The sequence below is a fragment of the Melospiza georgiana genome, chromosome 33 (assembly GCF_028018845.1).
Source record: "Melospiza georgiana isolate bMelGeo1 chromosome 33, bMelGeo1.pri, whole genome shotgun sequence".
NCBI classification, from domain to species: Eukaryota; Metazoa; Chordata; class Aves; order Passeriformes; family Passerellidae; genus Melospiza; species Melospiza georgiana.
The window spans coordinates 3,310,789-3,325,898 of record NC_080462.1 but is presented as its reverse complement, the minus strand read 5'-3'; the positions used below and the strand labels follow the sequence as shown (position 1 = coordinate 3,325,898).

At 52.7% G+C, this 15,110-nt stretch overlaps 1 protein-coding gene across 1 annotated transcript in view; it reads left to right on the top strand.

The window, feature by feature from the left end:
• Nucleotides 1-262: 262 nt before the first annotated feature.
• The window catches only part of PI4KB (phosphatidylinositol 4-kinase beta), a 17,610-nt gene continuing 2,762 nt past the window's right edge, over nucleotides 263-15,110 (top strand). Inside the window, 12 exon segments of the mRNA XM_058043031.1 lie at nucleotides 263-316; nucleotides 2,856-3,705; nucleotides 5,601-5,645; nucleotides 8,688-8,822; nucleotides 8,824-8,877; nucleotides 8,879-8,917; nucleotides 9,373-9,483; nucleotides 9,485-9,601; nucleotides 10,945-11,054; nucleotides 12,609-12,713; nucleotides 13,977-14,100; nucleotides 14,928-15,110. Of these exon segments, the coding sequence (XP_057899014.1) occupies nucleotides 2,884-3,705; nucleotides 5,601-5,645; nucleotides 8,688-8,822; nucleotides 8,824-8,877; nucleotides 8,879-8,917; nucleotides 9,373-9,483; nucleotides 9,485-9,601; nucleotides 10,945-11,054; nucleotides 12,609-12,713; nucleotides 13,977-14,100; nucleotides 14,928-15,110 (1,845 nt within the window). The 5' untranslated portion in view covers nucleotides 263-316; nucleotides 2,856-2,883.

Sequence of the window (15,110 nt, the reverse complement as noted above, 5' to 3'; positions counted from 1 at the left end):
CCGCCGAGGTGAGTCTGGCCCCGCCGGCCCCGCCGCGGCCTCCTCCGCCCCCTCAGCCCGGTCCCCCCGGCGGTTCCGCGGCCGCGTCCGGCCTCGCCTCCTCCTCCTCCGCCTCCTGCTGCTGCTGCTGCTCGGCCGGCTCCGTGGCGCAGGAGCGGGGCCGGGTTTGGCCTTTTCCCGGCTCGGTGCTGATCCCCGGTGCTTTTCCGCCTCTCTCTCCCCGCAGCAGCCGCCGCCGGTGCCCGGGATGAGCCGCCCGCGCCGGTCGCAGGGCCGGGCCGGCCGAGCGGAGCCTCGCGGGATGGGATCGCTCCAGGTACCTCTCCCGAAGCCCTTTCCCGGCCCTTTTCCCGGGAGTCGCTGCCGGGGCCCCGCTCCCCGCGGGGGAAGTGGCGCAATTCCCCTTCCAGAGCCGTTTCCAGCCGCTGTTCCTCGGGGGGATTCGCCAGCCTTTCCCCCCTCATCCCTCCCGGGGCCATCTGGGGCCGCTGGGAGCGTTGGAACTGCCCAAAATCCCCTCTGAAGTTCCATGGGTTGCGTAAAATTTGGATTGGCGGGGGTCGCTCATCCCCTCGGGAATGTTGTCCCTGGAAAACTTCGGCTGGAGTTGGTGGGAAGTTGAATAATGAGAAATAATTGCGTTTAATCCCTCCTTTTTTTATTCCCTTCACTTCCCTGGAATTCGGGAGGGAATAACTGGGTGGAAAAGGGGATTTTCCAGCTTTTATTTTCATGGTGCTGGAAGAATTTTTTGAGGTTTTGGAGTCGTTCCTGGTGTGGATCCCGTGGATCTGCTGAAATCAGTCCCGGATTTCTTCCTTGGAATTCTGAGTGGGATTTCAGGGCTGTGCTCCTGAATTTCCTGCCAGATTTCTGTTCCCGGTTTCCTGGGCCATCCCTGCTCCAGATTTCCTGGGTAATTTATGGTCCCACGGTTCAGGGTCCATGCTGGGATCAGCCCGGGAGCCGCCCTTGGCATCCAGGTGGGGATGTAGATTCCTGATTTTTTTTATCCTGCCTTTTTTTGCCCCCTGCCTTTTTCCAGTTTATTTCCCAACCTTTGGGAAAAACAAAAACTTGGAAAACCTCAAAAAGTGGGGGTTTGTGTACGGAGTGTGATCCATGGGAGGAGGCAGTTCCAGGACTGTGGGATTGCTCCAGGCTTTGGAATCCTGAGGCGTTTCTGGGAAGAGGGAAACGCTTTGGTTGTGTTGTTTTGGGATGAGCCCAGCGCGTTGGGAAGGGAGGGGATCCCTGGAATTTTTGGGTTGGGATCCCTGGAATTTCTGGGTTGGAGTGATGTCAGGATTTGGGAGTGGGATAGAGGAGGAAAATCTGGGATTTGAGGAAAACCAGGGGTGGGAACTGTGGGGAAGTGTGGAATCCCGAATTTCCACCCCCATTTTTTTGGGATTCGTTGAGAAATGGGAGCGGCAGGGATTTTTTCTGTCTCTCATGGGGTTTTTGGGATCTAACAGCCTCAAAAATGTCAGGAATGTGGGATTTGGAGTGCCGCAATGGGGGAACAGAGCCAAACTCTCAGGCTTTGATCAGGATTTGGGCATCTGGGATTTCTTGGAGAAGAAGTGAGAAAAAAAGAGGAAAAGAAGAGGGAAAAAAAAAAAGAGAAGTGGTATCTGGCAGGTGACCTTGGTTTGACTCACTTGGAATACTTAAGGAAAATTCCTGAGGGCTTTTTCCCTCCTTTCTTTGGGAGGTGGAAAAATAAAGGGATAAAACTAATCCTTAAAATAGCAGGGAAAAATCTGAAATTAACAGGGAAAAATCCTTTATTTAACAGGGAAAAAATTAATGTCCATCTTCCCTTCAAGTGTATCCTGGGTTTCTCCCCTTGAATCCCATCCCTAATCCAAATTTTTCCCTGTTTTTCCCCCTCATTGAGTCCTGCAGCCCCTCCACTGCTTGTCCTCTTGAGTTCCATCCCAAATCCCACCCCAACCCCAATTTTTCCCATTTTTTCCCAATTTCCCCCAATTTTGAGCCCTCTGCTGCTCCTCCTCTTGATTTCCATCCTTAATCCAAATTTTTTCCTAATTTAATCCAATTTTTTTCCTGTTTTTCCCCAACACGAGTCCTGCAGCCGCCCCACTACTCTTCCTGTTGAATCCCACCCCAAATCCCACCCCTGATCCCAATTTTTCCCAGTTTAACCCCATTTTCCCCCCGTTTCTCCCCAGCTCTGAGCCGCGCAGCCCCTGCTCCATTCCTCCTGTTCAATCCCATCCAAAATCCCATTTTCCCCCGATTTAACCCCATTTTCCCCCGATTTAACCCCCTTTTCCCCCCGTGTTTCCCCAGCTCTGAGCCGCGCAGCCCCTGCTCCGTTCCTCCTGTTGAATCCCACCCCAAATCCCACCCCTGATCCCAATTTTTCCCAGTTTAACCCCATTTTCCCCCCGTTTCTCCCCAGCTCTGAGCCGCGCAGCCCCTGCTCCGTTCCTCCTGTTCAATCCCATCCCCAATCCCATTTTCCCCCGATTTAACCCCATTTTCCCCAATTTAACCCCCTTTTCCCCCGATTTAACCCCCTTTTCCCCCGATTTAACCCCATTTTCCCCCGATTTAACCCCATTTCCCCCCGTGTCTCCCCAGCTCTGAGCCGCGCAGCCCCTGCTCCGTTCCTCCTGTTCAATCCCATCCCAAATCCCATTTTCCCCCGATTTAACCCCCTTTTCCCCCGATTTAACCCCCTTTTCCCCCGATTTAACCCCATTTTCCCCCCGTTTCTCCCCAGCTCTGAGCCGCGCAGCCCCTGCTCCGTTCCTCCTGTTGAATCCCATCCCCAATCCCATTTTCCCCTGATTTAACCCCCATTTCCCCCCGTGTCTCCCCAGCTCTGAGCCGCGCAGCCCCTGCTCCGCCATGGGCGACCCGGCGGCCGCGCGGAGCCCCCCGGAGCCGGGCGCTTCCCCCCTGGGCGTCATCACGGAGGGCGTGGGCGAGCTGGCGCTCATCGACGCCGAGGTGGCGCAGCGGGCGTGCGAGGAGGTGCTGCAGAAGGTGCAGCGGCTGCACGGCTGCCAGCCCGTGCCCAACGGGCAGAGCTGCCCCGTGCGCTGCCTGGACGAGGCGCCGCGCATCCAGGAGGAGGAGGACGAGGAGGGCTCGGCCGCGGCCAGGACGGCGCGGCGGCGCCACCAGAACCAGGCCAAGCAGTCGTGGCTGCTGCGCCTCTTCGAGTCCAAGCTCTTCGACATCTCCATGGCCATCTCCTACCTGTACAACTCCAAGGAGCCCGGCGTGCAGGCCTACATCGGCAACCGCCTCTTCTGCTTCCGCCACGAGGAGGTGGACTTCTACCTGCCGCAGCTGCTCAACATGTACATCCACATGGACGAGGACGTGGGCGACGCCATCAAGCCCTACATCGTGCACCGCTGCCGCCAGAGCATCGACTTCTCGCTGCAGTGCGCGCTGCTGCTGGGCGCCTACTCGTCGGACATGCACATCTCCACGCAGCGCCACTCGCGCGGCACCAAGCTGCGCAGGCTCATCCTCTCCGACGAGCTGAAGCCGGCGGGCCGGAGGAGGGAGCTGGGCGCCGCCCTGGCCGGCGCCGACACGGGGCTGTCCCCCTCCAAACGGACTCACCAGAGGTCCAAGTCGGACGCCACGGTGTCCATCAGCCTCAGCAGCAACCTGAAGCGCACGGCCAGCAACCCCAAGGTGGAGAGCGAGGAGGAGGTGAGCCCTGGGGTGTTCCTCAGGGAACTCTGAGGGGCTGGGACTGAGCTGCAGGGCTCAGCCAGCCATCCCAAGGTCAGAGGTGAGCCCTGGGGTGTTCCTCAGGGAATTCTGAGGGAAGAGCCACTGTGGGGTTGGGATCGAGCTGCAAGGCTCAGCCAGCCATCCCAAGGTGGAGAGTGAGGAATAAGAGGTAAAGTCTGGGATGTTCCCGAGGGGATTCTGGTGGGTTGAGCTCCAAGGATTGAGCTTGTTCAGAAAATCCCGTGGTCCTGGATTCATCCCAGAGCTGATCCAGGGAGGTGGAAGTGCCTTGGGATTCATCCCAGAGCTCCTTTGGGGTTGGGACTGAGCTGCAAGGCTCAGCCAGCCATCCCAAGGTGGAGAGCGAGGAATAGGAGGTAAAGTCTGGGATGTTCCTGAGGGAATTCTGTGGGGCTCTGCTCCAAGGATTGGTGTGTTGGGAAGATCCCGTGGCTGTGTCTTGGGATTCATCCCACAGTTCCTCTGGGATTGGGGTTGTGCTCTGGGGCTGATCCCAGGATGAGCTGGGAATTCCAGACGGGAAAGGAGCCCCCGAGCTGGTGCTGGAAGCAGATTTTGGGAGCGGCGCTTCCCAAATCCGGGAAAAACGAATCCTCCGGGGGGTGGAACGCACCCCAGGGAAGCTGGGAATGGCTGGGAATTCCCTGGAATTCCCGGGAAATGGGTCAGAAATCCAAGGTTTGATTCCGCTGGGAATTCCGCTGGGAAGCCGTGGAAGGAGCCAAGGATTGTTCCAGGCTCTGGGAATTGGGATGAGGGTGGAAGGAAGGACGGGGAAGGAATTTTCCAGGCCGGATTCGGGATCAAAACACCCCGGAAAAATCCGGGGCCGTTCCCGCCGGGATGAATTTTTAATATGGAAAAGGAGGAGGCGGGAACCGGAGCCTTTCCATAAATTATGGATGAGGAAACTCCTGGAAACGATCCCGAAAAGGCTGGGAAGGCACAAACCCAGGGAGGCTCCAGCCCTGGATCCCGACTGTCCCTCAAAAATCCCAGAGCCCTTGGAATCCAGGAATTCCATGGAAAATTGATGGGAAATGGTCCCGAAATTCATCAGGGAAGGGAAAGTTGACGGGAAATCATCCCAAATTTTTCCTCCCCTGGTGAACTTTGGGGTCATTTCCCACCAGTTTTCCCTCCAGGTGGGATCCAGACCTGGTTGTGTCCATTTTTTTTGGAATTTTTGGGAATTTTAGCCCCAGAATTCCTGGTTTTTACGGGATGAAGCTCCATAGGACCCCTTTCAGGGAGAAAATCATGAATTGAGGGACTCCAAGCGCTGGAGTCTCGGGATATTTGGGATGGGAATCGCTTGGGATGGAGCTTGGAGGGAGATGTGGGAATGGCAGGAAAACTTGGGTTAAATCAGGAATTTCTCCATGGTAAAAAGGGCCTCAGAAATTGGGATTTTGGGAACTTTCGGGATCGTTTCCGTGGGATTCGTTTGATGTGCTGAAATTCGGGATAACCCGCAATCCAGGGAAGGAAAAATCCGTGGATTTGGTGGTGGAAAAGGGATCAGAAATGCCGGGAATTCGGAGCTGGATCCGTCCTGGTCCTTCTGGGCTCCCGGAGAGGAGGAAATCCGGGAGAATCCCGGGAATCCAGCGCTCGGGTCTGCTCCGCTTTGATCCCATCCCCCTTGAGACCCGAGGGGCTTTCCTTCCCGGAATTCTCCTGGTGATTCCGAGAGGATGGGACCAAAACAACCTGGGAGTCGCTGGAGGTGCACCTGGAGCTAAACTCTGCTTTTTCTCCCCCCTTTTCCCTGCTCCTTCCCCTCTTCCCTTTGGAAAACATTCCCCCCCAAAAAACTGCCCCAAATCCCCTTTTCCTGCTTTTCCCAGGAATTCTCCTCGAGTACGGAAAGCCTGGATAAATCCCTGGCTCCCGTAAGTTCCGATCCCGTTTTCCGGAGGCTCCCTCTTCCCGCCGCAGCATTTCCTCCATTCCACCCCTCTGGAATTTCCCAGCATTGCCCAGATATTCCCAAAACAAAAAAAAAAAACCCCCAAAAAATCCCGGCATCGTTTCCTCGGAGTGGGAATTCCAGGAAAATCCCTTCTGGTCGGATAAAATCCAGGGAAATCCCATTTTTCCACCAAAATCCATCTGGGAATGAGGGAATTCCCGCTTTTCCTGCTTTTCTGCTGCAGGTGGAAGAGGAAATGCTGTTTTTGTTTTCCCTTGGAATTTGGCTCCCAAAATTCTCGGCCGGATGGGATTGAATTGATTTGCTTTTTTTTTCCCATGTTTTTTTCCCCCACCAATCATTCCTCGATTCCATTCTCTCAATTCCTTTTTTTTTCCCCATGAAAATTCCAATCGAATCCTGGCGTTTTCCCTGATTTTTCTCTCCCGAATGAACCCTTTTCCCGTTTTTTTTTTCCATTGTTTTTTTTTTTGGAATCTTTCCCTCTTTTCCCACCAGGATTCCCGGTGGGAATGTGTAGTCCATGATTTCCTCCAGCACGGGGAGTTTGGGAAGAATTCCATGATTTTTTTTGGTGGGGGGGGGGGGCCTTTTCTGGGAATTCCTGTATTCCAACTCAGCTCTGATCCTGCTGGGGATTCCCAGGGATCATTCCCACGCCTGGATTTGGGAATTCTGTCGGGATTTGATCCCAAATTTCAGGCTCATCCTAAATCCCACTGTTTTTAGGGATAACACAATGCTTGGGATGAGCTCCAAGCCCCAAATTCCCGCCCAAAATTCCAGGAATTCCTTGATTTCCACCCATTCCTGCTCCTCCCAGCCCTGCCATCGGCTCCTCCCCTCCAGGGTGTTTTTTTGGGAATCAACGGGAAACAGGGATAATTCCTCCTTCCCTATGGAATGTTCTGCTGGAGTGGGAAGGATCCTTGGGAATGCTGGGATGAGGAATGGGATGAGGAGGAAAATTCCCTCTGGGATTTCCCTTTGGAATGGGAAGAAGAGGAGAATTCCCATCTGGAATGGGATGAGGAAGATTCCCTATGGAATTTCCCTTTGGAATGGGATGAGGAGAATTCCACTCTGGAACGGGATGGGATGAAGAGGAAAATTCTCCTTTGGAATGGGATGAGGAGGAATTTTCCCTCTGGAATGGGATGGAATTTCCCAGCCCCCGTGGGTGTGTAAGATCCAGGATCTCCAAGGTTCCCACCGGAGCCAGAATTCCAGAGGCTCCGAACGGATCCGGCACGGCCGGAATGTTCCTGAGGCTGGGAGGGGATCCTTGGGGAGCGTTTTGGGATCCCTGGAAAGTCCTGGAAAATCCAGGAGCTGCTCTGGGCCGGGGTGGGGCTGATCCTCAGGGATCCCGGGCCGATCCCAGATTCCCGAATTCCTTGGGACGTTCCGCTGGGTGAAGCATTTCCTGGCGTTCCGAGGGGACGGCGCCCACGGAAAGCCGGGATGGGAGGAGCAGGAATGTCAGAGCCGCCGGAATTCCGCGGGAATCCACGGGATATCCCGGGTTTGCAGGGGCGGGATTCGCTCCGTGCAGAGCTGAAGGAATTTCGGGATCCTCCGGAATATTTATCCCGTGCCTGGATATCCCGGGTTGGGGCAGGGCGGCCGAGCGTTATCCCGGAGTTCCCGAGGGAATTTTTGGACGTGGACTACAACCCCAGCGGGTTCCCAGCCGGGAATGCCCCTCCCCGTCCTCCTCTCCCTGATTTCCCCCGCCCTTCCCTCTCGCTCTGCGGAATTCCCAGTTTCCCCGGTGTTCTCCGTTGCTCCCCCGCTCCCGTGGCTTTCTGCATGCGCCGTTTCCAGCATGGTCGGGGCATCCCGAAAATCATCCCTGGGTTATTCCCGAGCGTGGGAATGTGGAGTGGGAGTTTGGGATCGATGCGGGGAGCGGGGGGGCTGCTGCATCCCGAGGGAAATCCCAAATCCCTTGGGGATTGTTGGATTGGGAGGGGCAGTTTGGGCATTCCTCCCAGATCCCGGGAATCCAGTGGGACTGGGAGATCCCGCTGGGAACGTTGGCTCTGGAATTCCGGGGGGAAGGAAGAGGCCCCGGGATGCTGCTCTGCTGCGGGAAGGACGGGATTCCCAGATTTCCAGGATCCGGGAAGAGGGAGGAGGAGGGAAAAGGGAAGGGCAGGGATTTGGTCCCAGTGAAACATCGCCGACATCGCTTCCATTTTCCTCCTTTTTCCCCAAAGTTTTTATTTTTATCCAGATCCTTTTTCAGCCAGCGGGGCTGGCTCTGGAGCGGGAAAAGGGAAGGGCAGGGAGGAAGGAAAAGGGAAAAGCAGGAAAAGGATCCCACTGGAAAACCGCCACTATTTCCTCCTGTTTTCCTCAACTTCTGGTTTTTCATCCCAAGCCTTGTCCAGCCAGTCTGGGATGGGAAGAACAGGGAGAAGTGAGGGGTGGGAAGATCCCGTGGGATGGGATGGGATGGGATGGGATGGGATGAAGGCGTTTCCCTGTGGAGTGGGTGACACCGCCTCCCTTTTCCTCCCTGGAAAACCACCACAAGCCATCACCCTCCATTTTCCTCCTGTTTTCCCCAACTTTTAATTTTTCATCCCAAGCCTTGTCCAGCCAGTCCAGGATGCGAACAGCAGGGAAAAGAGAGGGGTGGGAAGATCCCATGGAAAGGAAAGGAAAGGGAAAGGGAAAGGAAAGGAAAGGAAAGGAAAGGAAAGGAAAGGAAAGGAAAGGAAAGGAAAGGAAAGGAAAGGAAAGGAAAGGAAAGGAAAGGAAAGGAAAGGAAAGGAAAGGAAAGGAAAGGAAAGGAAAGGGAAGGGAAGGGAAGGAAAGGAAAGGAAAGGAAAGGGATGAAGGCGTTTCACTGTGGGGAAAGGAAAAGAAAGGGATGGGATGGGATGGGATGGAGGCGTTTCCCAGTGGAGAAGGTGACACCGCCTCCCTTTTCCCCCCTTTTTTTCCCCCTTTTCCCCCCTTTTTTCCCCCGTTTTCCCCCCGGATCCCGCAGCCGGCCCGGCTGGCTCCGGAGCGGGAGTTCATCAAGTCCCTGATGGCCATCGGGAAGCGCCTGGCCACGCTGCCCACCAAGGAGCAGAAGACGCAGCGCCTCATCTCGGAGCTGTCGCTGCTCAACCACAAGCTGCCCCGCGCGCGCCTGGCTGCCCACGGCCGCCTTCGAGCACCACGTGGTGCGCGTGCCCGCACTCCCAGGCCGTGGTGCTCAACTCCAAGGACAAGGTCTGGGACGTGGGAGTGGGAAACTGGGGATTCGGGATGGGATTTGGGGTGGGGAAAATTGGGGATTTGGGATGGGAAAGGGGATTTGGGGTGGGAAAGGGGATTTGGGATAGGAAAGGGGATTTGGGATGGAAATTGAGATTTGGGGTGGGAAATGGGATTTGGGATGGGAATTGGGATTTGGGGTGGGAAAGGGGATTTGGGATGGGAATTGGGATGTGGATGGGAATTGTGTTGTGGGATGGCCTGGGAATGGTGGAAGAACTGGGGCTGTCACTTGCAGTACTGGCAGTGGAATTGGAATTGGGCCCAAAGCCCCGAGAGCCTCCGTGTTCCTCTGGGACCTGCGCAGGGCTCCCCATTTCCTCCCTTGCCACCAAACCCCAGGGATCTTCCCCCAGAGCAGCCGCGGAGCGCCCCGGGCCGTCCCTCACCGCCATCCCCGCTGTCCCCAGGCTCCCTACCTGATCTACGTGGAGGTCCTGGAGTGCGACAACTTCGACACGGCCAGCGTCCCCGCGCGCATCCCCGAGAACCGCATCCGCAGCACGCGCTCGGCCGAGAACCCTCCCCGAGTGCGGCATGGGCCCCGAGCACCGCGCCGGCAGCTTCAGCACCGTGCCCAACTACGACAACGACGACGAGGCCTGGTCCGTGGACGACATCGGCGAGCTGCAGGTCGAGGTGCGAGCGCCGGCAACGGCGCTTTCCGGAAGGTTCTGGGCACCAGGGTGGTGGGAATGCTGGGGAATGGGGGTTTCCAGAAGGTTCTGCTCACCGTGGTGGCACCGGGATGGTGGGAATGCCAGGAATGGGGGTTTCCGGAAGGTTCTGGACACCGTGGTGTCCCCCAGGGTGTCCCCAGGGTGTCCCTGGGGTTCCATGTGGGACTGTCATTCTGGGCCCCCCTAAAAATGGGATTTCATGGGGTTTTATATAGAGTTTTGTGGAGTTTGAATGGGGTTCTGTGGGTTTTATGAGATATTGTGGGATTTTATGGGATTTCAGTTGATTTGATAGGATTTTAATGGCATTTAGCGGCATTTTATGGGAGTTTTTGCGACTTTATGGGATCCTTTGGGTTTTTATGGCATTTATGGAATTCAGTGGGGCTTTAAGGGATGTTACAGGGTTTTAATAGGATTTTTATGGGATTTCATTGTGGATTTGATGGGGTTTCAATGGGTTTTATAGGGTTTTAATGGGATTTGATGGGATCTCAGTGGGATTTGATGGGGTTTCACTGGGATGTGATGGGGTTTTAATGGGATTTGATGGGGTTTCATGGAATTCTGTGGGTTTGATGGGATTCTGTGGGGTTTCATGGGATTCTGTGGGGTTTCATGGGATTCTGTGGGGTTTCATGGAGTTCTGTGGGGTTTCATGGGATTCTGGTGGGGTTTTCCTGGGATTCTGTGGGGTTTGATGGGATTCTGTGGGGTTTGATGGCATTCTGTGGGGTTTGATGGCATTCTGTGGGGTTTGATGGGATTCTGTGGGGTTTGATTGGATTCTGTGGGGTTTGATGGGATTCTGTGGGGTTTGATGGGATTCTGTGGGGTTTTCTCGGGATTCTGTGGGGTTTGATGGGATTCTGTGGGGTTTGATGGGATTCTGTGGGGTTTGATGGGATTCTGTGGGGTTTGATGGCATTCTGTGGGGTTTTCCTGGGATTCTGTGGGGTTTGATGGGATTCTGTGGGGTTTCATGGAGTTCTGTGGGGTTTCATGGGATTCTGTGGGGTTTGATTGGATTCTGTGGGGTTTCATGGAGTTCTGTGGGGTTTCATGGGATTCTGTGGGGTTTGATGGGATTCTGTGGGGTTTTCTCGGGATTCTGTGGGGTTTGATGGGATTCTGTGGGGTTTGATGGGATTCTGTGGGGTTTGATGGGATTCTGTGGGGTTTGATGGCATTCTGTGGGGTTTTCCCGTGATTCTGTGGGGTTTGATGGATTCTGTGGGGTTTCATGGAGTTCTGTGGGGTTTCATGGGATTCTGTGGGGTTTTCCCGGGGTTCCTCCCGCAGCTCCCCGAGATGCACACCAACAGCTGCGACAACATCTCCCAGTTCTCCGTGGATTCCATCACCAGCCAGGAGAGCCGGGAGCCCGTCTTCATCGCGGCCGGGGACATCCGGTGAGCTCCGGGAAAAACGGGAATTCTCCCGCAAAAAAAAACCCTGGAACTCTGACACTCCCCAGAGCAAAAATGCAGGAATTTCCCCTCATAAAAAACCCCCCGAGTTCTGACAACGCCCAGAGCAAAACTCCAGGAGATTTCCCTCATAAAAATTCTGGAATTCTGGGACTCCCCAGGGCAAAAATGCAGGAATTTTCCATCATAAGAATCCTGTGGTTCTGACATTCCCCAAAGCAAAAATCTGGAGTTTTCCCTCGTAAAAATCCTGGAATTCTGACAGTCCTCAGAGCAAAAATCCAGGCATTTTTCCTCATAAAAATACTAGAATTCTAACATCCCCAAAGAAAAAATATGCAGGAATTTTCCCTCATAAAAATCCCGGAACTCTGACATTCCCCAGAGCAAAACTCCAGAAATTTTCCCTCATAAAAATCCTGTGATTCTGACAGTCCCCAGAGCAAAAATCCAGGCGTTTTTCCTCATAAAAATCCTGGAATTCTGATACTCCCAAAGCAAAAATCCAGGAATTTTCCTTCATAAAAATCCCGGAATTCCAACATTCTCGAAAACAAAAATCCAGGATTTTCCCCCGATACAAACCCTGGCATTCTGGCATTCCCCCGAGCAAAAACGCAGGAATTTTCCCTCATGAAAATCCTGGAATTCTTACACTCCCCGGAGCAATAATGCAGGCATTTTCCCTCATAAAAATCCTGGGATTCTGGCATTCCCCAAAACAAAAATCCATGACTTTTCCGGGATCAAACCCCAGAGTTCTGACATTCCCCAGAGCAGAACTGCAGGCATTTTTCCCCGATAAAAAACCTGGAATTCTGACATTCCCCAGAGCAAAAAATGCAGGAACTTTCCCCTCATAAAAACCCTGGAATTCTGACATTGCCCAGAGCCAAACTCCAGGATTTTCCCTAATGCAACCCTGGAATTCCAGCACTCCCCAGAGCAGAAAAGCAGGGATTTTCCCTGATGAAACCCTGGAATTCCAGCACTCCCCAGAGAAGAAAAGCAGGGATTTTCCCTGATGAGACCCCGGGATTCCGGCACTCCCCAGAGCAGAAAAGCAGGGATTTTTCCTGATGAAACCCCGGAATTCCGGCACTCCCCAGAGCCAAACTCCAGGAATTTCCCTGATGAAACCCCGGAATTCTGGCACTCCCCAGAGCCAAAACCGAGGAATTTTCCCTGATGAAACCCCGGAATTCCGGCTCTCCCCAGAGCAGAAAAGCAGGGATTTTCCATGATGAAAGCCCAGAATTCCAGCACTCCCCAGAGCCAAAACTGAGGAATTTTCCCTGGTGAAACCCCGGAATTCCGGCACTCCCCAGAGCAGAAAAGCAGGGATTTTCCCTGATGAGACCCCGGGATTCCAGCACTGCCCAGAGCCAAAACGGAGGAATTTTCCCTGATGAGACCCCGGGATTCCGGCACTGCCCAGAGCAGAAAAGCAGGGATTTTTCCTGATGAAAGCCCAGAATTCCAGCACTGCCCAGAGCAGAAAAGCAGGGATTTTCCATTTTCCCCGTCGTTCCGCAGGCGGCGTCTGTCGGAGCAGCTGGCGCACACGCCCACCGCCTTCCGCAGGGACCCCGAGGACCCCTCGGCCGTGGCCCTCAAGGAGCCCTGGCAGGAGAAAGTCAGGTGGGGAATTGGAATTGTTCCGGGAATTGTTCCGGGGGAAAACCGCGCCCGGGAGCCCCCGTGGGAGCGCCGGGATCTGCCGTCCGTGTCCTGATGGGCTTCTAACGGGATTTTAATGGGATTTGGTATTTTTACGGGGATTTTCATGGGATTTTCATGGAATTTCATGGACTTTTAATGAGATTTTTTATGGCGTTTTATGGGATTTGATAGTTTTAATGGGGATTTTAGTGGCATTTTATGGGATTTTAACGGGATTTGATAGTTTTGATACGATAGTATTTGATGCGATTTTAAAGGGACTCGATATTTTAATGAGATTTTGATGGGATTTTTAAATGGGATTTGATATTTTTATGGGGCTTTAGTGGAATTTTATGGCATTTTAATGGGGTTTGGTATTTTTTCGTGGGATTTTTGATGGCGTTTTAATGGAATTTCGCGGAATTCTGTGAGATTTTAATGGCGTTTTATGGGATTTGATAGTTTTAATGGGATTTTAGTGGCATTTTATGGGATTTTAATGGGATTTGATGGTTTTGATGGTATTTTGATGGGATTTTAAAGGAATTTCATGGGATTTTATGATTTTAATGGGATTTGATGGGACTTTATTGCTGTTTGATATTTTTAAATGTGATTTTAATGGAATTTCATGGGCTTCCACGAGATTTTAATGGGATTTGGTAGTTTTAATGTGGTTTTGATGGGATTTTAATGGAATTTAATGCAAATTTATGATTTCAATGGCATTTTATGTTATTTTAATGGGGTCTGATAGTTGTAATGGGATTTTAATGAGATTTGATAGTTTTAATGGGATTTCATGGACTTTTATGGAGATTTTAATGGCATTTTATGTGATTTTAATGGGATTCGATATTTTATGGGATTCTGATGGGATTTTAATGGAATTGCATGGAATTTTATGCAATTTTAATGGCATTTTATGTGATTTTAATGGAATTGCATGGAATTTTATGCGATTTTAATGGCATTTATGTGATTTTAATGGGATTCGATATTTTAATGGGATTCTGATGGATTTTAACGGAATTGCATGGAATTTTATGATTTTAATGGCATTTCATGGGATTTGAATGGGATTTGGTTTTTTTTTTATGTGGTTTTGATGGGATTTTAATGGAATTTAATGGGATTTAGTGAGATTTTACTGGGATGGGATGGCATGAGGACAATTCCCGGGAATTCCCGGAGTCTCTCCCATCCGTTTTTTCCCGTTTTTCCCGTTTTTGCCCCCAGGAGGATCCGGGAGGCCTCTCCCTACGGGCACCTGCCCTCGTGGCGCCTCCTCTCCGTCATCGTCAAGTGCGGCGACGACCTGCGGCAGGAGCTGCTGGCCTTCCAGGTGCTCAAGCAGCTCCAGGTGAGGCAACTCCTGAAGCATTCCCAGGGAATTCTCAAGAACCCCCACACACATCCGTGTGGGATTTGTGATTTGCACAGGGTTTTAATGGCATTTTGTGGAATTTTAATTATTGGGGGGGGGGGGTTATATTTTGCGATTTCAATGGGAATTTTTTTTTATTTTATGGGATTATGTGGGGATTTTATGGGATTTTCACTGGATTTCTCTCCCTACGGTGGATCTGGGAGCAGGAGCGGGTGCTGGCCCCATTTCTCTCAGATTTTATGGGATTTTATTGTGATTTTATCGGGATTTTATCAGGATTTTTGTGGATTTTCACTGTATTTCCCTCCCCACAGTGGATCCGGGAGCAGGAGCGGGTTCAGTCAGATTTTATGGGATTTTATTAGATTTTTGTGATTTTTCTCTGGTTTCTCCCCACAGTGGATCCGGGAGCAGGAGCGGGTGCTGGCCCCATTTCTCTCAGATTTTATGGGATTTTATCGGGATTTTATCAGGATTTTTCTGGATTTTCACTGTATTTCCCTCCCCGCAGTGGATCTGGGAGCAGGAACAGGTCCCGGCCCCATTCCAGTCAGATGTTATGGGGTTTTATCGGGATTTTATTGTGATTTTATGGGATTTTCTCTGGTTTCTCCCCACAGTGGATCCGGGAGCAGGAGCGGGTGCTGGCCCCATTCCAGTCAGATTTTATGGGATTTTATTAGATTTTTGTGGTTTTCTCTGGTTTCTCCCCGCAGTGGATCCGGGAGCAGGAGCGGGTTCAGTCAGATTTTACGGGATTTTATTAGATTTTTGTGGTTTTCTCTGGTTTCTCCCCGCAGTGGATCTGGGAGCAGGAGCGCGTCCCGCTCTGGATCCGGCCCTACAAGATCCTGGTGATCTCGGCCGACAGCGGGATGATCGAGCCCGTGCTCAGCGCCGTCTCCCTGCACCAGATCAAGAAGCAGTCGCAGCTGTCGCTGCTGCAGTACCTGCGGCAGGAGCACGGCCCCAGCAACAGCGAG